Source organism: Odocoileus virginianus, chromosome 4 (genome assembly GCF_023699985.2).
Source record: "Odocoileus virginianus isolate 20LAN1187 ecotype Illinois chromosome 4, Ovbor_1.2, whole genome shotgun sequence".
Lineage (NCBI taxonomy): Eukaryota > Metazoa > Chordata > Mammalia > Artiodactyla > Cervidae > Odocoileus > Odocoileus virginianus.
The window spans coordinates 25,874,019-25,899,228 of record NC_069677.1 but is presented as its reverse complement, the minus strand read 5'-3'; the positions used below and the strand labels follow the sequence as shown (position 1 = coordinate 25,899,228).

The window sequence follows — 25,210 nt, the reverse complement described above, 5'->3', positions numbered from 1 at the left end:
ATTATAATTAAACAGGATATATAAGATCTGTCATTGCTTTTTCAGAAGAATCTCAATTTTTAAAAACCTTAAATCAAGTCCAGATAAGACCTTAGTTAAATTTAAAGCCTACAGCATGATTTAATAAGATATTCTTTGTAGGAAGAAAACAAATCTAGAAATCAAAAATTACAGTTCTGACTGATTCCCCTGACACTCCATGTCCTTGACCAGACCACCTAACCTGCTCTGCTCACTTCTGAGTCTGGCAAAAGAGGCTGGAGTCAGAGACAATTAGAAATCTAAGGTACTTCAAGATCATCCAGTTGAGCTTTTTTTCCAAACTCTTTTCACTAGAACCCAAAGTAAAAACTATGTTCAACTTTACAATCCAACACACACACAGAAGTTTCAAGAAAGGAAAAGTTCCCTATGTTTCAGTAGTTCCTGTTCTATTCCATTTTATTAAATAAAACATTGATCAAACTACAGTTGAAAAAATACTGATCTAATTCACTCCTCTGGTAAGACAGGTTTGCACAACTAAGCCCAGAGAAATAAAGGGAACGAGCTGAGCAAAGGCAGTAGAAAGAGTGCTGGTGATGCCAAGCAAGTCACTTACATCAGCATTTCTCGATCTTTTTTTCATTACTCCCCCCTAAAAAAAATATAAATACTAAGGAAAAAGATTTTGTAGGAGGGGTTAAGCTTTGCAGAGCCACCAACAATAGTAATTAACATCGAAGATTTTTTCACTATCTCAAGAAACAATTTTTATATAAATAAGAATTGGAAAAGCAGGAAGCCTAATGATTTGTGTTAACCAGGGAGAAGTTCATTAATGTCTAAAACAACGTTAAGTTCTATGATACCTATTGATACAGTAACTTAACATTGAAACTAACCAAGAACTGATAGAAAGCAGGCCAGATTCATACAATGCCTATTAGGTGTCAGTTAAAAAGAATACACTGAGAAACCAACAAACTGCAGAAGTAATTCTACTTTTGTCCTTTCTGTCCATATCTGGAAGATCTGGCAAAACTATGGTTATAAAGAACTACCCATTTTATTTATTTACTCTTTTGGCCACACCACAAAGCACAGGGGATCTTCCCCAATCAGAAACAGAAGCCATGCTCCCTGAAGCAGAAGCAGTCTTGTGACCACTGGACCATAAGGGAATATTTATTTATGTATTTGACTGTGCTGGGTCCTTGTTGCAGCATGTAGGATCTAGTTTCCCAACCAGGGATCCAAACTAGGACCCCTGCATTGGGAGTACAGATTCTTAACCACTGGGCCACCAAGGAAATCCCAAGAACTAACCATTTTAGATCCTTTACAAAGCAGGCCATAAAAAAGCACAACGTATATTAGATACCAAAGAGTGTTCAAACTACTGCACAATTGCACTCATCTCACACGATACCAAAGTAATGCTCAAGATTCACCAAGCCAGGCTTCAACAATATGTAAACTGAGAACTTCCAAATGTTCAAGCTGGATTTAGAAAAGGCAGGGGAACTAGAGATCAAATTGCCAACTCCTCTGGATCATTGAAAAAGCAAGAGAGTTCCAGAAAAACATCTACTTTTGCTTTACTGACATTGCCAAAGCCTTTGAATGTGTTCAGTTCAGTCACTCAGTCGTGTCCAACTCTTTGCGACCCCATGGACTGAAGCACGCCAGGCCTCCCTGTCCATCACCAACTCCTGGAGTTTACTCAGACTTATGTCCATTGAGTCGGTGATGCCATCCAACCGTCTCATCCTCTGTTGTCCCCTTATCCTCCTGCCTTTAATCTTTACCAGCATTAGGGTCTTTTCAAATGAGTCAGCTCTTTGCATCAGGTATTGGAGTTTCAGCTTCAACATCAGTCCTTCCAATGAACATTCAGGACTGATTTCTTTAAGATGGACTGGTTGGATCTCCTTGCAGTCCAAGGGACTCTCAACAGTCTTCTCCAACACCATAGTTCAAAAGCATCAATTCTTCAGTGCTCAGCTTTCTTTATAGTACAACTCTCACATCCATACATGACATGGAAAAACCATAGCCTTGACTAGACGGACCTTTGTTGGTAGAGTAATGTCTTTGCTTTTTAATATGCTGTCTAGGTTGGTCATAACTTTCCTTCCAAGGAGTAAGCGTCTTTTTATTTCACGGCTGCAATCACCATCTGCAGTGATTTTGGAGCCACAAAAAATAAAGTCAGCCACTGTTTCCACTGTTTCTCCATCTATTTGCCAAGAAGTGATAGGACCGGACGCCATGATCTTTGCTTTCTGAATGTTGAGCTTTAAGACAACTTTTTCACTCTCCTCTTTCACTTTCATCAAGAGGCTCTTTAGTTTTTCTTCACTTTCTGCCATAAGAGTAGTGTTATCTGCATATCTGAGGTTACTGATACTTCTCCCAGAAATCTTGATTCCAGCTTGTGCTTCATTCAGCCCAGCATTTCTCATGATGTACTCTGCATATAAGTTAAACAAGCAGGGTGACAATATACAGCCTTGACGTACTCCTTTCCCTATCTGGAACCAGTCTGTTGTTCCATGTCCAGTTCTAACTGTTGCTTCCTGACCTGTATACAGATTTCTCAGCAGGCAGGTCAGGTGGTCTGGTATTCCCATCTCTTTCAGAATTTTCCACAGTTTGTTTTGATCCACACAGTCAAAGGCTTTGGTGAAGTCAATAAAGCAGATGTTTTTCTGGAACTTTCTTGCTTTTTCAATGATCCAGTGAATATTGGCAATTTGATCTCTGGTTCTGCTGCCTCTTCTAAATCCAGCTTGAACATCTGAAAGTTCACGGTTCACATACTGTTGAAGCCTGGCTTGAATTTTGAGCATTACTTTGCTAGCCTGTGAGATGAGTGCAACTGTGCAGTAGTTTGAGTATTCTTTGACATTGCCTTTCTTTGGAATTGGAATGAAAACTGACCTTTTCCAGTTCTGTGGCCACTGCTGAGTTTTCCAAATTTGCTGGCATATTGAGTGCAGCCCTTTCACAGCATCATCTTTTAGGATTTGAAATAGTTAAACTGGAATTCCATCACCTCCACTAGCTTTGTTCATAGTGATGCTTCCTAAGGCCCACCTGACTTCGCATTCCAGGATGTCTGGCTCTAGGTGAGTGATCACATCATCGTGATTATCTGGGTCGTGAAGATCTTTTTTGTACAGTTTTTCTGTGTATTCTTGCCACCTCTTCTTAATATCTTCTGCTTCTGTTAGGTCCATACAATTTCTGTCCTTTATTGAGCCCGTCTTTGCATGAAATGTTTTCTTGGTAGCTCTAACTTTCTTGACGAGATCTCTAGTCTTCCCCATTCTATTTTTTCCTTCTATTTCTTTGCACTGATCACTGAGGAAGGCTTTCTTATCTCTCCTTGCTATTCTTTGGAACTTTGAAATCAAATAGATATATCTTTCCTTTTCTCCTTTGCTTTTCGATTCTCTTCTTTTCACATATGCTTGTTAGGCCTCCTGAGATAGCCATTTGGCCTTTTTGCATTTCTTTTTCTTGGCATGGTCTTGCTTCCTGTCTCCTGTACACTGTCAAAAACCTCCGTCCATAGTTATCAGGCACTCTGTCTATCAGATCTAGTCCTTAAATCTAGAGAGTTGGACTATAAAGAAAGCTGAGCACTGAAGAATTGATGCTTTTGAACTGTGGTGTTGGAGAAGACTTTTGAGAGTCCCTTGGACTGCAAGGAGATCAAACTAGTCAATCCTAAAGGAAATAAGTCCTGAATATTCATTAGAAGGACTGATGCTGACAATGAAACTCCAATACTTTGGTCACCTGATGCAAAGCACTGACTCGTTGGAAAGATCCTGATGCTGGGAAAGACTGAAGGCAGGAGAAGGGGATGACAGAGGATGAGATGGTTGGATGACATCACCAACTCGATGGACATGAGTTTGAGTAGGTTCTGGAAGTTGGTGATGGACAATGAAGCCTGGCGTGCTGCAGTCCATGGGATCACAGAGTCAGACATGACTGAGTGACTGAACTGAACTGATATTAGATACTGTGTAATTCATATGTGTAGCATATATATATATATCAATAGTATGTATAGAAATGTAATTGAATAGGACTAGCCTTTCACTGGGGCAGAGATGCAAGAGGCTAGATTGTTAGAGTGGACCAGAACTCATCGCCCTCTGATGCATACTCAGTCAGAAGCTGACATCCACGAACGGTTCCTGGGAAGACCCATAGCTTTGGCACTTGAGTTCCACAAGAAGGTTTTCTCAGGACATTACTGCTTTCCCACATCTTTCCAATCACCTGACAGCTTTCTTCAGCTTCAGTGGTGAGGCCAGGATCAAAGTCTCTTCCTATCACAGTCTTCAGACAGATTCAAGGCCTGTCCTGAACAAGTGTCTATAAAATTGCAATTTTTTGGTAAATCCAGCTAAAACTCTGAATCTGTTTTAAGGACATTGCTGAACTAAAGTCTTCTTCTGCCATCTTCCAGTGTAGATATTTTCCAGTGTAGACCCCACACACATCACTTAACTATAATCTTCTATACCAACAACATTCTGACTGGTCTACTCCATTTTCACCATTTACAATTTAAAATGGCTTAAAAAACATTAAGAACTTGCTTTCATGTGATTATTGTACCCTGATTCAAGAATTTCTACACTAGTTTATCCTCACTTAAAAAATTCTACCACTAGACTAGATTTATTTTCTGAGTTACTACAAAATCATGACATAAAAAGATATGTAAATGCACACTCATGGCTGATTCATGTGAATGTATGGCAAAAACCACCACAATATTATAAAGTAATTAGCCTCCCATTAAAAAAAAAAAAATATGTAAAGAAGGACTTCCTTGGTGGTCCAGAGGCTAAGACTTGGTGCTCTCAATACAGGCCTGGGTTCGATCCCTGGTCAGGGAACTAGATTCTGCATGCTCCAACTAAAAGATTCTGCATGTTGCAACTAAGACCTGGCAGAGCCAAGTAAATATTTTTTAAAAACAGAAATAAAATCCTTAAAAAATAACAAATAAATAAATCAGATCATGGCATTCCCTGCTCAACTCCTCCTCCAGTTGTTTCCCAGTGTCACTTAGGAGGAAATTCTAATTCTTAAAAAAAAAAAAGAAAGAAAGAAAAGACATGTTAAAAAAAAAAAAAAGAAAAGAAAAGACATGTAAACACCCTATATACTGAAGATTTTAGTTCTGCATGCCATTAACAACTCTAACATTTTCCAGGGTGACGACTATTTAAGAATAGTTTTATACCTAATAGGTAAAAATTTGAGAGGGAGAGGGAAGTGAGAGAAAATGAGTCTGTGTAATATCCTGAAGAGCCCTGGAAACTTAAGAAAAAATCAGGAGAAAGAGAAGAGCACTAACACTGCTTTCACTATCATATTTTACTTTGGGGCTAGTCCTACACAATTAAATAACTGAAAATCTACATATATACAATAACTTTGGGACTATAAGAGAAAACAAAAAACTTGGGACTTAAATCATTGAGTCTGCAAAGGCTACATCTATGGATGGATTCATATGCATCAGATTCTATTTAAGAATAAACAAATAGTTCTAATTCTATTTATTCTATTTAAGCCTCTTTACATTAATGTTAATTCATTTAATAAGCATGGTCCAAGATACTAGTATTGTCTCTTCTAGGGATAGTATCATCACCTCCTCCTAGATAAAGAAATTGATGCACTGAAGTAGGTAACTTGCCCAAGATTACACACACCCAGTGAAGAGCAAAGCTCAGTCCCCTGCACTCTGACTGCATAGAGTCTGTCCCCTTAAGCTATACTATCTTTCCAGAATGATAAACGAGGAGGAAGCAGAGGAGGTGGGAAGAGAAGGCAAAGGAAGTTAAAGTCTGCTACCTGGAAACCTGGGGGTATCTTCACTGCCAAAGTTATTGTCGTGGGTGCGTGCTAAGTTGCTTCAGTCGCATCCGACTCTGTGAGACCCTATGGCCTGTAGCTGGCCAGGCTCCTCTGTCCATGGGATTCTCCAGGCAAGAATACTGGAGTGGGTTGCCAGTGCCCTCCTCCGGGGGATCTCCCCCCCGCACCCCAACCCGCTCCACAAGGATCATGCATTGGCAGGCGGGTTCTTTACCATAAGCGCCAAAGCTTAAAATGTGAAATTCATCAGCAGTCAGGTTTGCTAGAGTGAGTCATATCTGATATGTACAAAGCTGTTGACAAAAACTCTCAGCCCCCGGACGATAAGTTTGCTGTTTTTAACTTGATTTATCTCAGCGAAGGGCAAGAACTCCAAGAGCCCTTAGCATCTTGGCGCCATTTCTTATTAAAAGTCGGACACGACTGACCAACTAACACACTGCTGCAGTGCAGTCTAGGGCAAGTCGCTGGCTCCTTCGGTCTTCACCAGAAGCGGGATTGTAACAAAGCTCGCCGCAGACTGAAAGCAGTGAAAGCACAGTGTGAGTGGATAGCAGCCGTACAAGCGTTTTTCTCACCCCCGAGGCGAGAGAAGGCAAGCCCAGCTCCACCCTCTACAAAATGGGCAGAAGGCTGAAGGGTGGGGATGTGTGGAAGGGACATAGAAGGGAATCCCCCCGGGATGGGCTAGAATTTTCCTTCCTCCCTTCCTCCCCCTCCACCCTTGGTTCCCCTGCGCCTCTCACAGCGCGCACGAGTCCATTCACATTCAGCCGCGACAATGATCCACCGCCCCTCCAGCCGCCGTTACCTCGGCGGCAGCAGCAAGCGCGGGACTCGCTGCCACCGGTGCCTCTCCGCCGCCACGAGCAGCACCGACACCGCAGAGGCCGCCGCCATGTCCGGGCAGCGGCGTCGCTCTCTGACGGCTTAAGCTACGAGCTGCGGCCCCTTCGCTACAAAAACTTGTCTCGGCTGCACAGCTCTGTTGTCCTCCGCCGGCCACCGTACAAGTCAAAACCAAGCAATAGGCGGACCGAAGTGTGGTGGGGCGTCTCCACCAAAACCAATCAAACAACAGAGCAGGGCTTGGGGGCGGTGATTGGCCAGTCGGGTCTCCTGCCGCGGGGGTGTGGGAGGGTGGTTCTTCGCCCTTTGCACAAGTTCGTGAGGGATCGCTGCATCCTCAGTTTCTCTGGAATCAGGGCTGCTGTCCCTTCTCTTGGCCCTGGGCGTTCCTTGGTTCTGGAAGCCTCCTCCTGACCTTTGTTATTAAAACCGCGAGGAAGCTGGCGAGGCAGAGTCATGGGAAAGAAAATCAAACGGAGTGGAGAGCAAGATAAAATTCTCTAGTGGTCTCAAGAACGGTTAAAATAAATAAGATAATTAGCTAAAATTTAAAACAACCCGAGCTTTTTAAAGAGTGTTTTCATTGTTGAAAAGAGGAAGTCAGAACAGAAATAAAGAATATCTAGAAAATAAAAGTACTGGAAAGACTACATATAGAGGCTTATTTGAGATAGCTAAAATCCGCGATTACAGGGAGGTTATAGTGAAAGTAAGCCATCCTATTCAAGGGTTAGGAAAAAAATACATAAGCAGGGCAGAATAAAGTCATTAGTAAAGATTAAAAGAGAAACAAATGAATTTGAAAAACTACTATCCAGGCCTCTATGCAGGTCAGGAAGTAACGATTAGAAATGGACATGGAGCAACAGACTGGTTCCAAATAGGGAAAGGGGTACGTCAAGGCTGTGTATTGTCACCCTGCTTATTTAACTTATATGCAGAGTACATCATGAGAAACGCTGGGCTGGAGGAGGCACAAGCTGGAATCAAGACTGCCAGGAGAAATAGCAATCACCTCAGATTTGCAGATGACACCACCCTTATGACAGAAAGTGAAGAAGAACTAAAGAGCCTCTTGATGAAAGTGAAAGAGGAGAGTGAAAAGGTTGGCTTATGCTCAACATTCTGAAAACTAAGATCAAGGCATCTGGTACCATCACTTCATGGCAAATAGAAGTGGAAACAGTGGCTGACTTTATTTTTTGGGCTCCAAAATCACTACAGATGGTGTTTGCAGCCATGAAATTAAAAGACGCTTACTCCTTGGAAGAAAAGTTATGGCCAACCTAGACAGCATATTAAAAAGCAGAGACATTACTTTGTCAACAAAGGTCCGTCTAGTGAAGGCTGTGTTTTTTCCAGTAGTCAATGTGAGAGTTGGACTATAAAGAAAGCTGATCGCTGAAGAATTGATGCTTTTGAACTGTGGTGTTGGAGAAGACTCTTCAGAGTCCCTTGGACTGCAAGGAGATCCAACCAGTCCATCCTAAAGGAGATCAGTCCTGGGTGTTCATTGGAAGGACAGATGTTGAAGCTGATTGGTCACCTGATGTGAAGAGCTGACTCACTTGAAAAGACTCTGATGCTGAGAAACATTGAGGACAGGGGGAGAAGGGAATGACAGAGGATGAGATGGTTGTATAGCATCACCAACTCAGTGGACATGGGTTTGGGTAGACTCCAGGAGTTGGTGATGGACAGGGAGGCCTGGCGTGCTGTGGTTCATGGGGTCACAAAGAGTCGGACACGACTGAGCGACTGAAATGAACTGAACTGAACTATCGAGGTACTAAGTCCAGAAGTTCAAATAAATCAATAAAAATTGTTAACCAATTAGAAGTAAAGGGGGAAGCTGCACATGTGCTATGATTTTTTTTTTTAAGTGAGGGAAAGGTACATGTATAGAAAAAAATTTCTAAGAGACTATTTTGCTCAATTTTTATCAAAGTTTGAAAACTTGGATGAACTGGATGATATTTAAGACAAGAAAATAAAATGTACCCAAACAGGTTTGGAGATAAAAAAATCTAAGTAAAAGCAGTACCAGGGAAGAACAAGAGAATATTATCAAAGGCTTAATGTTCCTACTACCTTCGTTTCCACTTCCAAAGCATGAGACTCACCTTAACTTACAAGGAAAGGCCACCAAAATGGCGAATATTAGTTGACCTCAATGCTATTGAGTCTGACTCATCAGTTCAGTTCAGTTCACTTGCTCAGTTGTGTCTGACTCTTTGCGACCCCATGGCCTGAAGCACAGCAGGCCTCCATATCCATCACCAACTCCCAGAGTTAGCTCAAGCTCAAGTCCATTCAGTCGGTGATGCCATCCAACCATCTCATCCTCTGTTGTCCCCTTCTCATCCCCACACCCACCCGCACCCCCCAGCATCAGGGTCTTTTCAAATGAGTCAGTTTTCACATCAGATGGCCAAAGTATTGGAGTTTCAGCTTCAGCATCAGTCCTTCCAATGAACACCCAGGGCTGATCTCCTTTAGGATGGCCTGGTTGGATCTCCTTGCAGTCCAAGGGACTCTCAAGAGTCTTCTCCATCATCACAGTTCAAAAGCATCAATTTTTCAGTGTTCAGCTTTCCTCACAGTCCAGCTCTCACATCCATACATGACTATTGGAAAAACCATAGCCTTGACCAGATGGACCTTTGTTGGCAAAGTAATGTCTCTGCTTTTTAATATGCTGTCTAGTTTGGTCATAACTTTCCTACCAAGGAGTAAGTGTCTTTTAATTTCATGGCTGCAAACACCATCTGTAGTGATTTTGGAGCCCCCAAAATAAAGTCAGCCATTGTTTCCACTGTTTCCCCTTCTATTTGTCATGAAGTGATGGTACCAGATGCCATGATCTTAGTTTTCAGAATGTTAAGCATAAGCCAGCCTTTTCACTCTCCTCTTTCACTTTCATCAAGAGGCTCTTTAGTTCTCACTTTCTGCCATAAGGGTGGTGTCATCTGCATATCTAGGTTATTGATATTTCTCCTGGCAGTCTTGATTCCAGCTTGTGCCTCCTCCAGCCCAGCGTTTCTCATGATGTACTCTGCATATAAGTTAAACAAGCAGGGTGACAATATACAGCCTTGATATACTCCTTTTCCTATTTGGAACCAGTCTGTTGTTCCATGTCCAGTTCTAACTGTTGCTTCCTGACCTGCATACAGATTTCTCAGCAGGCAGGTCAGGTGGTCTGGTATTCCCATCTCTTTCAGAATTTTCTGCAGTTCATTGTGATCCACACAAAGGCTTTGGCATATTCAGTAAAGCAGAAGTAGATGTTTTTCTGGAACTCTCTTACTTTTTTGATGATCCAGTGGATGTTGGCAATTTGATCTCTGGTTCCTCTGCCTTTTCTAAAACCAGCTTGAACATCTGGAAGTTCACAGTTCACATACTGTTGAAGCCTGGCTTGGAGAATTTTGAGCATTACTTTACTAGTATGTGAGATTAATGCAATTGAGCAGTATTTTGAGCATTCTTTGGCATTGCCTTTCTTTGGGATTGGAATGAAAACTGACCTTTTCCAGTCCTGTGGCCACTGATGAGTTTTCCAAATTTGCTGGCACTTTGAGCATAGCCCTTTCACGGCATCATCTTTTAGGATTTGAAATAGTTCAGCTGGAATTCCATCAACTCCGCTAGCTGTGTTTGTAGTGATGCTTCCTAAGGCGCACCTGACTTCGCATTCCAGGATGTGTGGCTCTAGGTGAGTGAGCACACCACCGTGATTATCTGGATCATGAGGATTTTTTTGGATAGGTCTTCTGTGTATTCTTGCCACCTCGTCTTAATATCTGCTGCTTCTGTTAGGTCCATATCATTTCTGTCCTTTATTGTGCCCATCTTTGCATGAAATATTCCCTTGGTATCTCTCATTTTTTGACGAGATCTTGTGTTTCCCATTCTATTGTTTTCCTCTATTTCTTTGCATTGATCACTGAAGAAGGCTCTCTTATCTCTCCTTGCTTTTCTTTGGAACTCTGCTTTCAGATGGGTAAATCTTTCCTTTCTCCTTTGCTTTTCACCTCTCTTCTTTTCTCAGCTATTTGTAAGGCCTCCTCAAACAGCCATTTTGCTTTTCTGCATTTCTTTTTCTTGGGGATGGTCTTGATCCCTATCTCCTGTACAATGTCATGAACCTCTGTCCATAGTTCTTCAGGCACTCTGTCTATCAGATCTAATCCCTTGACTCTACTTGTCACTTCCACTGTATAATCGTAACAGATTTGATTTAGGTCATATCTGAATGATCTAATGGTTTTCCTTACTTTCTTCAATTTAAGCCTGAATTTGGCAATAAGGAGTTCATGATCTGAGCCACAGTCAGCTCCCAGTCTTGTTTTTGCTGAGTGTATAGGGCTTCTCCATCTTTGGATGCAAAGAATATAATCAGTCTGATTTTGATATTGACCATCTAGTGATGTTCACATGTAGAGTCTTCTCTTGTGTTGTTGGAAAAGGGTGTTTGTTGTGACCAGTGCGTTCTCTTGGCAAAACTCTATTAGCTTTGCCCTGCCTCATTCTGTACTCCAAGGCCAAATTTGCCTGTTACGCCAGGTATTTCTTGACTTCCTACTTTTGCATTCCAGTTGCCTATAATGAAAAGGACTTCTTTTTTGGGTGTTAGTTCTAGAAGGTCTTGTCAGTCTTCATAGGACTGTTCAACTTCAGCTTCTTCAGCATTACTGGTCGGGACATACACTTGGATTACCATGATATTGAATGGTTTGCCTTGGAAACTAACAGAGATCATTCTGTCGTTTTTGAGATTGCATCCAAGTACTTATCCTTAACAAAGAAAAAATTGGAAGTCTTCCAAACTCTAGTTGTTATGTAGGAAGCTTAGACATGAGCAACTGAGGGGAGGCCTGGCTGAAAGCGATTTAAACTGATCTCTAAACTCTATCCCAGACACACTCAGGAGAGCTCATAGATATACTACAAAATACCAGAGAAACTCCACACAAACACCCAATGGATACAAAATAACCACAGGGGCTTTACCAAGTAACCTTAGGTAGTTAGACAGTTAGGAGTTCATTAAGGGCTCATGAATATTGCACATCTAATTATAACAGACTGAATTAAGTGAAGACACATAAGAAGACATAAACAGCACAGCATGCTGTTATATAACTTGTAATTGTCAATTGGCCTTGAGCACGTGCTCTTTGCAATCCCTTTCATTGATTGGTGGTGGATATAAGCCCTACTTTGCACTGGCGTAATCAAAAGGAGAAGACTGAAAGTATTAAAGGGGAACACCAAGCAGCTTGATCGACAAGAAGGACAAGGAGTGCCCCCTTGGGAGTGTCCATCTAGTATAATATCTGTTTGGTTGAACTGAACTGAATTGTAGCTTGTCTGTTGTTTTAAACTGTTTAGTCCATCACTCTAAATATTTGTTGTGATAAGACAAGAACCAAGGGAGAGGAGTAAATCAACCTGACGTTTTTATGAAGTGAGCATAACATTGTTACCAAAAACTAACAAAGATAGCACATACAACTATAGTTCAATTTCCTCATTTATGAATATTAATAGAAAAATCCCAAGTATATTACCAACTGAAGTATCTGGTAAGTATCTAACAAGGTAATGCTCACAATCCTTCAAGCTAAGCTTCAACAGTATACGAGAACTTCCAGGTGTACAAGCTGAATTTAGAAAAGGCAAAAAAACCAGAGATCAAATTGCCAACATCCACTGGATCATAGAAAAAGTAAGGGAATTCCAGAAAAATATCTACTTCTGCTTCATTGACTACTCTAAAGCCTTTGTGCCTATGTGCGTGCTAAACCGCTTCAGTCATGTCCGACTCTTTGAGTCCCTATGGACTGTAGCTTACCACACTCCTCTGTCCATGGGATTCTCCAGGCAAGAATACTGGAGTGGGTTGTCAAGCCTTCCTCAAGGGGATCTTCCCAACCCAGGGATCAAACCCACATCTCTTATGTCTCCTGCATTGGCAGGCAGATTCTTTACCACTCACAACAAACTGTGGAAATTCTTAAAGAGATGGGAACACCAGACCACTTTACCTGCCTCCTGAGAAGTCTGTATGCAGATGAAGAAGCAACAGTTAGAACTGGACATGGACCAATGGACTGACTCAAAATTGGAAAAGAAATGCGACAAGGCTGCATATTGTCACCCTGCTTACTTAACTTTTATGCAGGGTACATCATGAGAAACGCTGGGCTGGATGAAGCTCAAGCTGGAATCAAGATTAATGTGAGAAATTTCAATAACCTCAGATAAACAGATGACACCACCCTAATGGCAGAAAGTGAAGAGGGACTAAAGAACGTCTTGATGAAAGTGAAAGAGGATAGTGAAAAAGCTGAGTTAAAACTCAACATTCCGAAAACGAAGATCATGGCATCTGGTCCCACCACTTCATGGCAAATAGATGGGGAAACAGTGGAAATGGTGACAGACTTTATTTTCTTGGACTCCAAAATTACTGTGGATGGTGACTGCAGCCATAAAATTGAAAGACACTTGCTCCTTGGAAGAAAAACTTTGACAGACCTAGACAGCATATTAAAAAGCAGAGACATTACTTTGCCAACAAAGATCCATATAGTCAAAGCTATGGTTTTTCCAGTAGTCATGTACGGATGTGAAAGTTGGACCATAAAGAAGGCTAAGCAGTAAAGAATTGATGTTTTTGAGCTGTGGTGCTGGAGAAGACTCTTGAGAGTCCCTTGGACAGCAAGGAGATCAAACAAGTCAATCCTAAAGGAAATCAACCCTGAATATTCATTGGAAGGACTGATGCTAAAGCTGAAGTTCAAATACTTTGACCATCTGATACAAAGAGCCAACTCATTGGAAAAGATCTTGATAGAAATATTGAGGGCAGGAAAAGAAGGGGGAGACAGAGGATGAGATGGTTGGATGGCATCATCAACTCAATGGACATGAGTTTGAGCAAATAGTGAAGGACTGGGAAGCCTGACCTGCCACAGTCCATGGGGTTGCAAAGAGTCAGACATGACTGAGCAACTGACCAGCATCAAAAAAGTATCTGGTAGCATATGGAAAGAGTAATATGCCATGATTAGTAAGGTTTATTTCAGAAATGTAGAAAGATTCAGTATTAATATAAGTAATTAATCTTAATAGCTTAAAAGAGAAACAATCATATCATGTTCATAGTTGCTTAATAGGTCTTTGATAAAATGCAATGTTCATTCTAGATTTTAAGACTCAATAATTCAAGAGTGGTATTGGGACAAGTGGCAAACCCTCTAGGTGGAAAAAAAAAAGTTGAATCTCTACTCACTCCTCACCTCTAACACCAAAATAAGTTCCAAATGGATAAAAGATTTAACGCAAAAGATGAAAGGATAAAAGTGTTAGAAGATATCAAGGAATATCTTAAAGAAGGAAAGGTTTTTCTAAGTGTAACACAATACTCAGAAACTATAACAGAGAAAGAATTGATAAATTCAACTATTTAATGCATAATTTTTTTGAAAATCTGCACAGCAAAGCATACATACTGAAAAAAAATAAACTGGAAACAATTATATAACTTATCACAGATGGAGATGTACTTTCCTTAACATGCAAATAACTCCTACAAATCAATAAGGAAAAAAGATCTATAATATAAGAGAAAAACTTCAAAGAATATGAAGAGACCAAGGGCACAGAATAGAGAGCCCAGAATATATGATCAACTAAGCTTTGACAAGGGCACCAACTACATCCAGTGGAGAAAAGATAGTCCCTTCAATAAACACTATTGGGAAACCTGGATGTCTATATACAAAAGAATGAAACTGGACCTGCCTTAGACTACTAGAAGAAAACATAGGGAAAATGCTTCTTTACATTGGTCTTAGCAATGATTTTTTAGATATGAAACCAAAATCAATGGCAACAAAGGCAAAAATGAAGTTGGGAAAACATCAAGCTAAAAGCTTCATCAGCAAAAGAAACAATCAACAAATAAAGAGGCATCCTGCTGAATAGGAAAAAATATTTGCAAACCATATTTCTGACAAGGGTTAATATCTAAAATATGTAAAGAACTTATACTGTTCGATAGCAAAAAACAAATAATCCATTTAAGAATTGTGAAAGGACCCAAACAGATATTTTCCCCAAAGAATAACACCTACATGAAATGGTGCTCAGCATCATGAATCATGAGTGAAATGCAAGTTAGAACCACAATGAGTTATCACCCATTAGGATGGCTATTAAAAAAGAGATAAAAGATAACAAGTGTTAGTGAAGATGTGGAGAAAATGGAACATTTGTACACTGTTGATGGGAAAGTAAATTGGACAGTCATTGTGGAAACTGTACTCAGATTCCCCAGAAATTTAAAAATAGAACCACCATATTATTCAGCAATCTCACTTCTGGAAATATATATAAAGGAAACAAAATCACTACCACCATTATTGCAGCATCATTCACCATAGCCAAGATATGGAACCTAAGTATTTTATCAACTGGATGAATGAATAAAGATTATACACTCACACACATAACTCACACATGGCAATGAAATATAATTCAACCATGAGAAAGAAATTCTGCCATTTGCAACAGCATGGATGAACCTGGAGGACATTATGTTAAGTGATATGAACCAGATAAAGATAAATACTGCATAATCTCACTTACATTAGGAATTTGAAAAAAAAAGTCAAACATAGAAACAGAGAGTAGAATGGTGATTACCAGAAGCTGAGGGACTGGGAAAAAAGGAGAGATGCTGGTCAAAGGGTACAGACTTTCAGTTAAAAGATGAATAGTGAAAAGAAAAAGGATGAATAAACTCTGTGGATCTAATGTACAGCCTGGTGACTATAATCATGATATATTGTATATTTGAAATTTATTAGAGAGTAGATCTTAAGTATTCTCATCACCTGAATGTGGTGATAATTTCACAAGGTATACATATACCAAATCATCACATTGTACATGTTAAATATACACAATTTTATTTGTAAGTTATACTTCAGTAAAGCTAAGGGGGGAACCTACAAGTATAAAAGGAGAAAGAGAAGAATGTGAGGAGTTCATAGAATGTGCATGTGTTAGTCGCTCAGTCATTTCCTACTCTTTATGACTGCATGGACTGTAGCCCGCCAGGCTCCTCTGTCCTTAGGATTCTCCAGGCAAGAATACTGGAGTGGGTTGCCATTCCCTTCTCCATGGGGATATTCTCAACCCAGGGATAGAAACTGTGTCTCCTGCATTGCAGGCAGATTCTTTACCATCTGAGTCACTGGGGAAATCCATACACAGAATAGGAAATGTAAGTATGTAAATAAAATATAAAAAAATTTGACTTTATTCCAAATCAAAGAAATACAAATTAAAACTATAATGATATACATATCACATCAGCAAATATCAAAAAGTTTAATTATATGTTGTAATTAGTGAGGGGCGTGAGATTATTATCATTATTGAGTGAAAATTGGCATAACCATTTTACAGAGTACTCTGGTAATAGTTATCAAAACTGCAAATTCACGAACCTAGCAAAGCTATTTCTTAGAAATCACCTGAGATATAGACATTTGAAATAATGTCTGATTAAGGAAACTTACTGTTTCTTTGTCGGAAATGATGAACTGCTTAAAAGAGACTGGTTAAATAAATGTACAGGTGTACATTTATTGGGTTGTTGTGCAACCACTAAAAAAAGAATGAGACAGCCTATATATACTTATATATTAAGACTGATTGATGAGTGAAAAAAGCAATGTGCAGAATTGTGGTTATTATTCTGTCACTTGTGTAAAAATAGGAGAAAATATACATGCTATGTATGCAACAATTTGTTGTTTTTGTTGTTGTTTTAGTTGCTATGTCATGTCTGACTCTTGTGACCCCATGGACTGAAGCCCACCAGGCTCCTCTATCCATGGGATTTCCCAGGCAAGAACACTGGAGTGGGTTGCCATTTTCTTCTCTAGGGGATCTTCCTGAGCCAGAGATCAAACCTGCATCTCCTGCATTGGCAGGTGGATTCTTTACCACTGAGCCACCTGGGAAGCCAGTATGTAGCAATAGCCTCTGGGAAGGAAAAGTTATTCACTCCAGGACAGCAATAGGATAGTGACACCTTTTTACTATGTACCCTTTTGCATATTCTGAATTTGGTACCTAAGCACATAATGTTTTAAACATTTTGTTTTGATGTAACTTCAAACTTACAGAAAAGCTGCAAGAATAGCACCCTTCTCCTCTATATCCCAAGTGTTCATGTTTTATGTTTGCTGTATCTTTTTCTCTCCAGGTACCTAATCACACACACACACACACACACACACACACTCATATACTCACATTTAAAAAACCCATCTGCAAGTAAGTTGCAGACATGATCCTCCTTTTCACTCCAAATTACTTTAATGTATATTCTCTAAAACAAAGAGATTCTCTTACCTAACTATGCTCTCTAAACCGACTTGGGCTTGATCCTGGACGTCCATTTCTATACCACAGTTGATTACTACTAGGCCCATCCAGCTTATTGCTCGGTGAATTTGCCAGAATCCAGCTAAAAAATGATCATTTCTGGATATGTGTTTGCTTCGTGTCCCAAGATCAAGCATTCCAGGACACAGTAACATGCCAAGAGCTGCTTTTCAAAGAGGATATATTTTTCTGCTGCAAATGGCATGGTCTTGGCCTTGCTTCAGTTGCCCGGGGACTGTGTCATGATTCTCCCACTAGGGTTTGCCAAAAATTTTGTACTGTACCCTTGCCCAATGCAGAAACCTCCAGCACCATGAGGTCTTTCTAATTGTAAGGCTCAAGCAGCAGAGCTGATTGCATTGTGGCCTGGAGTTGTTGTTGTGCCTGTTCCTGCCCTGGCCCCACACAAAACCGATCATTTTCTGTGTCACTTGGTAAATGGACCAGAGGAGTTTTCCTAGCTGTGGAATGTTGCCACTGGAGCTGAAAGAGGCCTAGCTGGTTCTGTGCTTCCTTCTTTGTGGAAAGGGTGCAAGATGAAAAATACCTGTATTTTATCTTGGAGGGGATATTCTAGTACGTCCTTGATCCTCCGGGTCTTTAAATTCTTCAGTGAGGTAGTCAGTCCCTGAATCTTCATACTTCCTGGAACACATGTGTTTAACCAAGGCCTCCAGCATAATAATTGCTTCGAGCTTGTCCTGTCTAATTAGCATGACATCATCAATGTAGGGCTCAGTGTGATATTCCGTGGCATATCTGTGTGGTCCAGATCACTTTGGATTATATTATAACAGAGCATAGGGGAGTTGACAAATTCCTGAAACAAAGCTATAAATGAATTTTATAGAGCATGGACCAACAACCTACCTTTGTAGAAAGGCAAATCAATCTGAGCAGTGGCTGGTTCAGACTACCAGCGCCAGGGCTTGACAGGTTGTTCTCCCGGGGCTGTGCTCCATCTGGGGCAGAGTTGGAAGCAGACTGGAAACAGCCCTACTACTGTTACCCTTTGTATAGGTTACTATTAAACAACTTTTCTTGGTGTATGTACTGGAATTTCTATACCTGAGTTTCCCCCCCAAGAGTAAACCAGTAATTCTGCCTTGACAGTGGGCATGGGGTAGACAGTATCCAAGAAAAGCTCCCTTGATTTCTGCCTCTCCTGGTCTTCACTCGTACATTGTATTAATATCAGGGATAGAGTTGGTGTGACAACAGAATATAGCAGAAGCGATGGCATGTGACTTCTGTGACTAGGTGGTCAGTCTCTCTCTCCTGCATCGTTGCTCTGGGGAAAGCCAGCTGCTATGTTGTGAGCATGCCTATGGCTGCGCTACACGGTGTGAACTTCGAAGTCATCCTTCAGCCCCATTTGAACTTTGAGATGACTGCAGCTCTGGCCAACAGGTGAACTGCCACCTGGAGAGAGACAGTGAGCCAGAACCAGCCACCTAAGCCACGCCAAGACTTCTGACCCTCGGAGACTTTGTGAGACAGTAAAAGTTTGCTGATTTAATCTGCTAAGTTTCAGGGCAATTTGTTACATAGCTATTGATAACTAATACAAGACCTCTTCTTATTTATCTCAGCCTCTGCCAGACTGTCTGTCATTTTGGAAGTCCTTAATCAATGTTGGTTGGATGAATGAATGAATGGTAAATTGTGGCAGCACTTGAATAAACCAGTAAAACAGTCAGGTAGTCTGGACAGAGAGTTGAGAAATTTAACTTGTATCTTCAATACAGTTTATCTTCTCAGAAATTCAGTCTCTCTCAAATGGACCTTCATGTCTAGTAATAATGTGGCAATGGAGAATAGAACAAAATAAATTATTGCTAGGAAGATGATTTAGCTTATTGATTGAAGCAACAACCTCCACTAAGGTTGTAAACAATATATTTAATAGCACAAAAGCCGAATTATAAGAAATGAATGACATAAGTTAATCTCAAAAATAAGTTTTTATTACCAAAACTTTTAATACAATTCAATATTCTATTAAGACTAAAGTTAGGACTTTGCCAACAGTATTGAGACATAAGAGAGCAAATCAGGAAAGTGACTGTGTCCTCCAGGGTGACTTGAATTATTCTTTTACTAATGAATGCTAGGGGTGTGTGGTCTTTTCTGTTAGCATTCTGACTTAGTTCCTTTCTTTGGTAGTAAGAACAAAGAGGAGGAAAATTCTTGGCTGCTCTACAGAATAAAATGAACTAGAGTAGAAAATGTGGCCATAAAACTGCAGAAGAAGCAAGTTACCACAAGAGGGGGATCTATGTTCAAGAAAGAAAAGCTGGTTAGCTGTTAGATTTCTCGTTCAAAGAAATAAAAATACCTTGAAAAGCTTACTCCATTTCTTCATCTTTAGACTCACAGCTTAACAATCCCATAAAAATGAGAAACAAATATTTTACAGAGCCTCTCAGTTTTCTTTGAGGGAGTATAGACTTCATTGAAGATAGACTCATTTCATTTTCTATTAAGTCCTCCTTCCATGTATTCTAATTGCTTGTCATTCTGGATAAAATCATTTCCTCTGTAAAAAGGAGCATATACCTGCATGTGTCTTCAGACAGCACTTAGTGTCATCATTCTTGTAGGCACTTTGGGGTAGTGAAAAAACTGAGACCTTGGTACGAGACCAGAAGGAAGTCAAATCAAGCTCTCCTACTTGTTAGCTAGGTGACACTTACGTGGCTCTGCCACTTGTTAGCTGGGAAATTCCTCAAGTCTGAGTTTACTCATATTTAAGTTGTGAAATTAAATAAGATGTATATAAACTGTTTAACCTAGTGTCTGGCATATATGTGTTCAATAGCAAAGGGCCATTATTAATGTTTCTTGCTTCTTATTTAATTCTTTTGTCTGTAGCCACGTAATTCTTAGTCTTCAGTGATTCTGAAGCAGGAGTCAAGACAAAAATATAAGCTGATCTATTCCTCTTGGTGTCACATCAAAAGTCTAGACCACTATGATATGTTGCTCTTTTTGAGGATTTTTAGGAAACATTTAAAGTGGAAAAGGAAGTAAGTCAATTGCCAGACAGATGTACATCACACAAAACATAGTAAAAGTACTGAAAATATATTTTTTATGCAAAGCAGAAGCAGCTTTAAAAGTGGAAAAGATCAAGGGTAAAATAAATTTCCCATGTGAACACAGGTAACATTAATTACAATTGATTCTTTGGTTTATAATATGGAGTATTTACCACCTTACATACATTATTAATTTAATGTATCTCAAGTGTTCGGTTTCTCTCAAGTAGGTTTTCTTACTTAGTAATAATGTGGCAATAGAGAATAGAACAAAATAAATTATTTCTAGCAAGATGATTTAACTTATTGATTCAATCAACAATAATAATTGACTTTGGTTAAAATATTTTAAATGAAACTAGAAATATTCTTAACTCCTCAGATCTTTCATAAAGCAAAAAAAAAAAATTTTAATTGATATGCTGCTTGAACTTACATCAGAAATGATTTTTTTTTTTTTTTGTGAAAGATGATGGTTTACATGGTTGGGAGGATCCACACTCCAAGGGAAGTCCACAACATCCTGGAAACAATGAAAGAGTTCTCTAAACTCCATGCTTTTCTTTTCTCCTGGGCACCAATTAGATTCTCTGATATCCAGAATATTCATGCCTTAAACGGATTGCATAGACAATACAACCCACAGCGAGGAGACCAACCACGATGGCCGCAATCACAGGAAGCACAACTGTGTAGTCAGATGAACATTCATCCACTAAGAGGAAAAACAAACACAATACAGCCAGTAAGGTTTAGTGAGGATAGACCAGAAAGCAGGCTATAGAGTGAGGAGAATATGAGCTTTAGAGTCAGACCTACGTTTCACTTTTACTTCCTGGGCAGGTTATTTAAACTTGCAATTTACTCATTTATAAAGGAAGCAAATAATATATAAAGTTGTTAAGAGATGAAATAAGATAACCTTCTATTCTCAGCAATTAATAAATGTTTAATAATTGTTAGTCATGTTTTCCGGAGAAGGCAATGGCAACCCACTCCAGTACTCTTGCCTGGAAAATCCCATGGATGGAGGAGCCTGGTAGGCTGCAGACCATGGGGTCGCAAAGAGTCAGACACGACTGAGCAACTTCACTTCCACTTTTCACTTTCATGCATTGGAGAAGGAAATGGCAACCCACTCCAGTATTCTTGCCTGGAGAATCCCAGGGACGGGGAGCCTGGTGGGCTGCCATCTATGGGGTCACACAGAGTCGGACACGACTGAAGCGACTTAGCAGCAGCAGCAATCCTATTTCTTCCAGATATTGTTCTCTGCAAAGTGGGTGTGCTTAGTTAAATAGACTGTGTCACCATAAACATGATCTGTGGAAAATATGTGATGTTTCTCCACTTTATTAAACATGTTTGTCACACTTACAGTTCTCTTTCATTGCTTTTAGTGAGAAAAAGCATTAGAAAATAGACCTATTTATGAGAGCTTAAAAGTGAAAATTTTCAAATTTGTCAAAACTCTTTTCTTTCTTTATTACATTAGAGGGCACTTATTCATTTAAAATGTTATCGGTCTTGACTGGAGAAGGATGGAAGGTCCTGGGAATAAAAGGGAACTGAATTGAATACAAAAAAATGAAAAAGTCTATCTATATCTTATTCAAGGATAGATGAGAGGATATACCCTTGAGACCTTCCATGAGCTAATACTGAAATTGTGTTCTGCACCAATAATCACTATTAACCCAGTTCTCACCTGAGGTCCAAGAAAAAAGAATCAGAAGGGACAGGGAAGAGGGAATAGTAATTAGAGACTCTGGGGAAAAAACCAAAATCCATACAAGATGGGAAATGTGCTTGTAGTATGCTATTTGATTTGACAGTGAAAAATATTTATACTATAATGATGCATACCTTATTGATTTAACAAAAAACAGTAATATAATCATAAAAAGGATGGCTTAAGAGTATGAAATCCTTATCTTCCATAGCAAGAGGTTTAAAGTTGATAAATTAAGAAATAGGATAAGCTTTTAATTATTTTTTTAGAGAATTAAGGTGATAGTTACCCTAAGACTGTTAAAGCTAGTGAAAGTACTTTATCTCTTAAAGGAGGGACAAGAAAATTTTGCTTTTCATGAATCCTTTTGGGTGTATGATAAGGTTGTTAGTTACATACTTGTTAAATTATGTATAATTTTGTCATATATAATATTGTACACATAAATATCTATAGATTTCTTATATAAGAAAGAACATAATATAAGAAGTTAAAATAATTTAGAAAAAAAATACAAAATTGTCAGATGCTGAGCTTCAAGTCAGCTTTTTTACTCTCCTCTTTTACCCTCATCAAGAGGCGCTTCAGTTCCTCTTCACTTTCTGTCATTAGAGTGGTATCATCTCATATCCTCTTTCCATATAGTTTTATACTATTTAATAGGACATTGTTTAAACATCTTCAAAATACAGAAAAGTTAACAAAATTGTTTTCTAATCACCTTGTTTCTTCCTCTTGAATTAATCACTATAAATCTTTGTTTGTTTTCTCTGCACATATGTGTGTATGCATGTGTGTGCTCATGTGTATGCTTAAAGAAAAAGTACCATATTTTAAAAAAATGATATATGCTCATTAAAAATAATTAAAATGATTTAGAAAGCAGAGAAAAAGAACAATCTCCCCAAAACCACCTACCCAGAAATTATCATTGCTAAAACATGGACATTATTGCAGGCATCTTTCTTTACAACTATAAGAATAAATGGGTAGAAAAAGAAATAGAAATAAATAAAATAAATTTAAAAATAAATAAAATAAAATGGGATCATATGAAATCTATTTTAACCAAAATTGTTCATTGTAATGTTACTTGCATTTCAGAGAAGAAAAAAGAATAAAACTAGAGGAATTACTGTTCCTGAAATAAATTTTTCTTTGTCATGGGAAATATTGTTACATAAAAGATGTCTTTAAAGTTCAAAAAAGGTATAAAAATACACAAATTAAATAAATAAAATATTATGAAAGGCATTAAGAGGTTATAAAATAGAGATGTGTTTTCTAAGTTCTGTGTTTCCAATGTAGATATTATCTATTGATTCTGTTTTGAAAGATTAACACTAACAGATTCCCTTCTGTCTCTGTTCTTCCCAACTCAAATTCTGAAGAGTCAGCTATAAACATTTTTAAAAACATTGTTCAGATCTACAATATTTCAATTTTATTTGATGACTATGATTTCTTTGGTTCCTAAAAATTTGTTTCAAATATAGAACACATTCATTTTTTAAAGTCAAAACAATACAAAATGCTGTACCTTGAGAAGAATCTCTACTACCCTTCTGCCATCTTACTGGTTTCCCGGTCAATATTAGATAACTACTTAGTTTCTTATGTATTTCTAATGTTTCAGATAGAAGCAAAAGTGAAAATATACTTTATTTCCCACTTTTCTCACTATTATGCATCATATATTTTTTATTTAATGATATATTTTGGATAACTTTCCTTATACATACATACATACACATGCATGTCATCTTTCTTTTTTTTTTTAGTATTCTGTCATGGGATGTATCTGTCCCAGATTGATGGACCTTTGGTTGTTTTTAATCTTTTGATATTATAAGTAATGTGGTGATGAAAACCATGTACATATATGATTTCATATATGAGAAGGAATGATAAAATCTCAGATCCATAACTGTTTAATGCTTTTTAAACTTAACTCTTCAAATAGGTAAAACACATTAAAAAAAAAAAACAAAACTGTGCTTTCTCTGTTCCCGAGAGATGTTTGCTGATATCCTTGTTTGTAATGTGGCTTCTCTTTGACCAAATTTCATCTTTAAGGAGAGCTCATTGGTGCTGTTTCCCTTGAATTACTTCATATTTGTTGAACTCTGCCTATTAACTTTTTACTCAAATAATATCTTGGGGCCACACTTTCCCTTAGGATCTTTTACATGTTGGTCTGTTGTTTGCTGGCTTTAAGTGTTATTGCAAAGAAATCTAAGGCCAGTTTCAAATTTCCCCCTTTATAGGTTATTTGCTTTTTTCAAAGGAAGGGGGAGTTTGTATGTCTAAAGAATTTTTTAGCTTTAAAGTTCTATGGCTTACTTTGGATATAACATTAATCTTTTTGTATCAGCCTTTTTTTTCTTCCTGGGATACATTGTGCACTTTCAATCTCCAACTTCAATTATTTCTTTTAAGGAAATCTATTACATCTTAAAAGATATCATCTTTTTATTTTTGAACTCTGTACCTCAGAGGCAGCAGTTATCCCTACTCTAGGTGATCTAAATACCTAGCAGCTTTCCTATAATGTAAGCATAATTTTTATCTGCATTAACTGATTATCTCAGTCTTTTTCTCTATGAAGATAATCCAGTTTTCAGCTCTACCTATTCTGCCTTTTACCTGTTTCCATTTAGTATGTAAGTGTGTTAATTTGACGCTCAATTTGTTTTCTTAGGCGTGTAATGTCCTATTCACCTCACTCTTTCATTATAACTTCTCCTTTACAAGTCCTAGGGCTTCCCAGGTGTCACTAGTGGTAAAGAATCCACCAGCCAATGCAGAAGACACAAGAGGCACCAAAATTCAGGAACACCTTGATACACATTTGTTAATCAATGTTTGTTTCGTATGTAATTCATACGTTATTCTTTATTCACATTATCATTGTGAAAACCTAGAAACAATAAAAATTCCCAGTAATAACAGAATAGTTATGCAAATTATCATATAACATTGATAGCATATTCAGGATAGCAGCTACAGTACTGACACATTGAAGCACAGAGAAATGCTTATGGAACCAGGTAAAAGGGATACCAAACCATGTCCTCTGTGCGCTTCCAGTTTGTAAAACAGTGTTCTTGAGAAGGAAGTACAGTTGACCCTTGAAGGATACCAATTTGAACTGCACAGTTCTACTTATAGACAGAGTATTTTCAATATTAAATATTCCAAATAGGAAAAGGAATAC

General features: G+C 38.7%; 2 protein-coding genes across 4 annotated transcripts in view; both read right to left on the bottom strand.

Annotated features, from left to right (window-relative positions):
- Nucleotides 1-6,893, bottom strand: part of MCCC1 (methylcrotonyl-CoA carboxylase subunit 1) — a 58,566-nt gene extending 51,673 nt beyond the window's left edge. The window contains exon 1 of one of the 3 annotated variants that reach the window (XM_020879941.2): nucleotides 6,710-6,893. In XM_020879941.2, the coding sequence (XP_020735600.2) occupies nucleotides 6,710-6,798 (89 nt within the window). In that variant the 5' untranslated portion in view covers nucleotides 6,799-6,893. Of the gene's footprint in view, nucleotides 1-5,874; nucleotides 6,401-6,709 lie in introns of those variants that run through there. The other 2 variants (XM_070466342.1, XM_020879942.2) reach the window with 2 other exon arrangements.
- A 12,272-nt stretch (nucleotides 6,894-19,165) lies between these two features.
- LAMP3 (lysosomal associated membrane protein 3) overlaps nucleotides 19,166-25,210 on the bottom strand; it is a 31,980-nt gene continuing 25,935 nt past the window's right edge. The window contains exon 6 of the mRNA XM_020879955.2: nucleotides 19,166-20,976. Within this exon, the coding sequence (XP_020735614.1) occupies nucleotides 20,843-20,976 (134 nt within the window). The 3' untranslated portion in view covers nucleotides 19,166-20,842. The remainder of the gene's footprint in view (nucleotides 20,977-25,210) is intronic.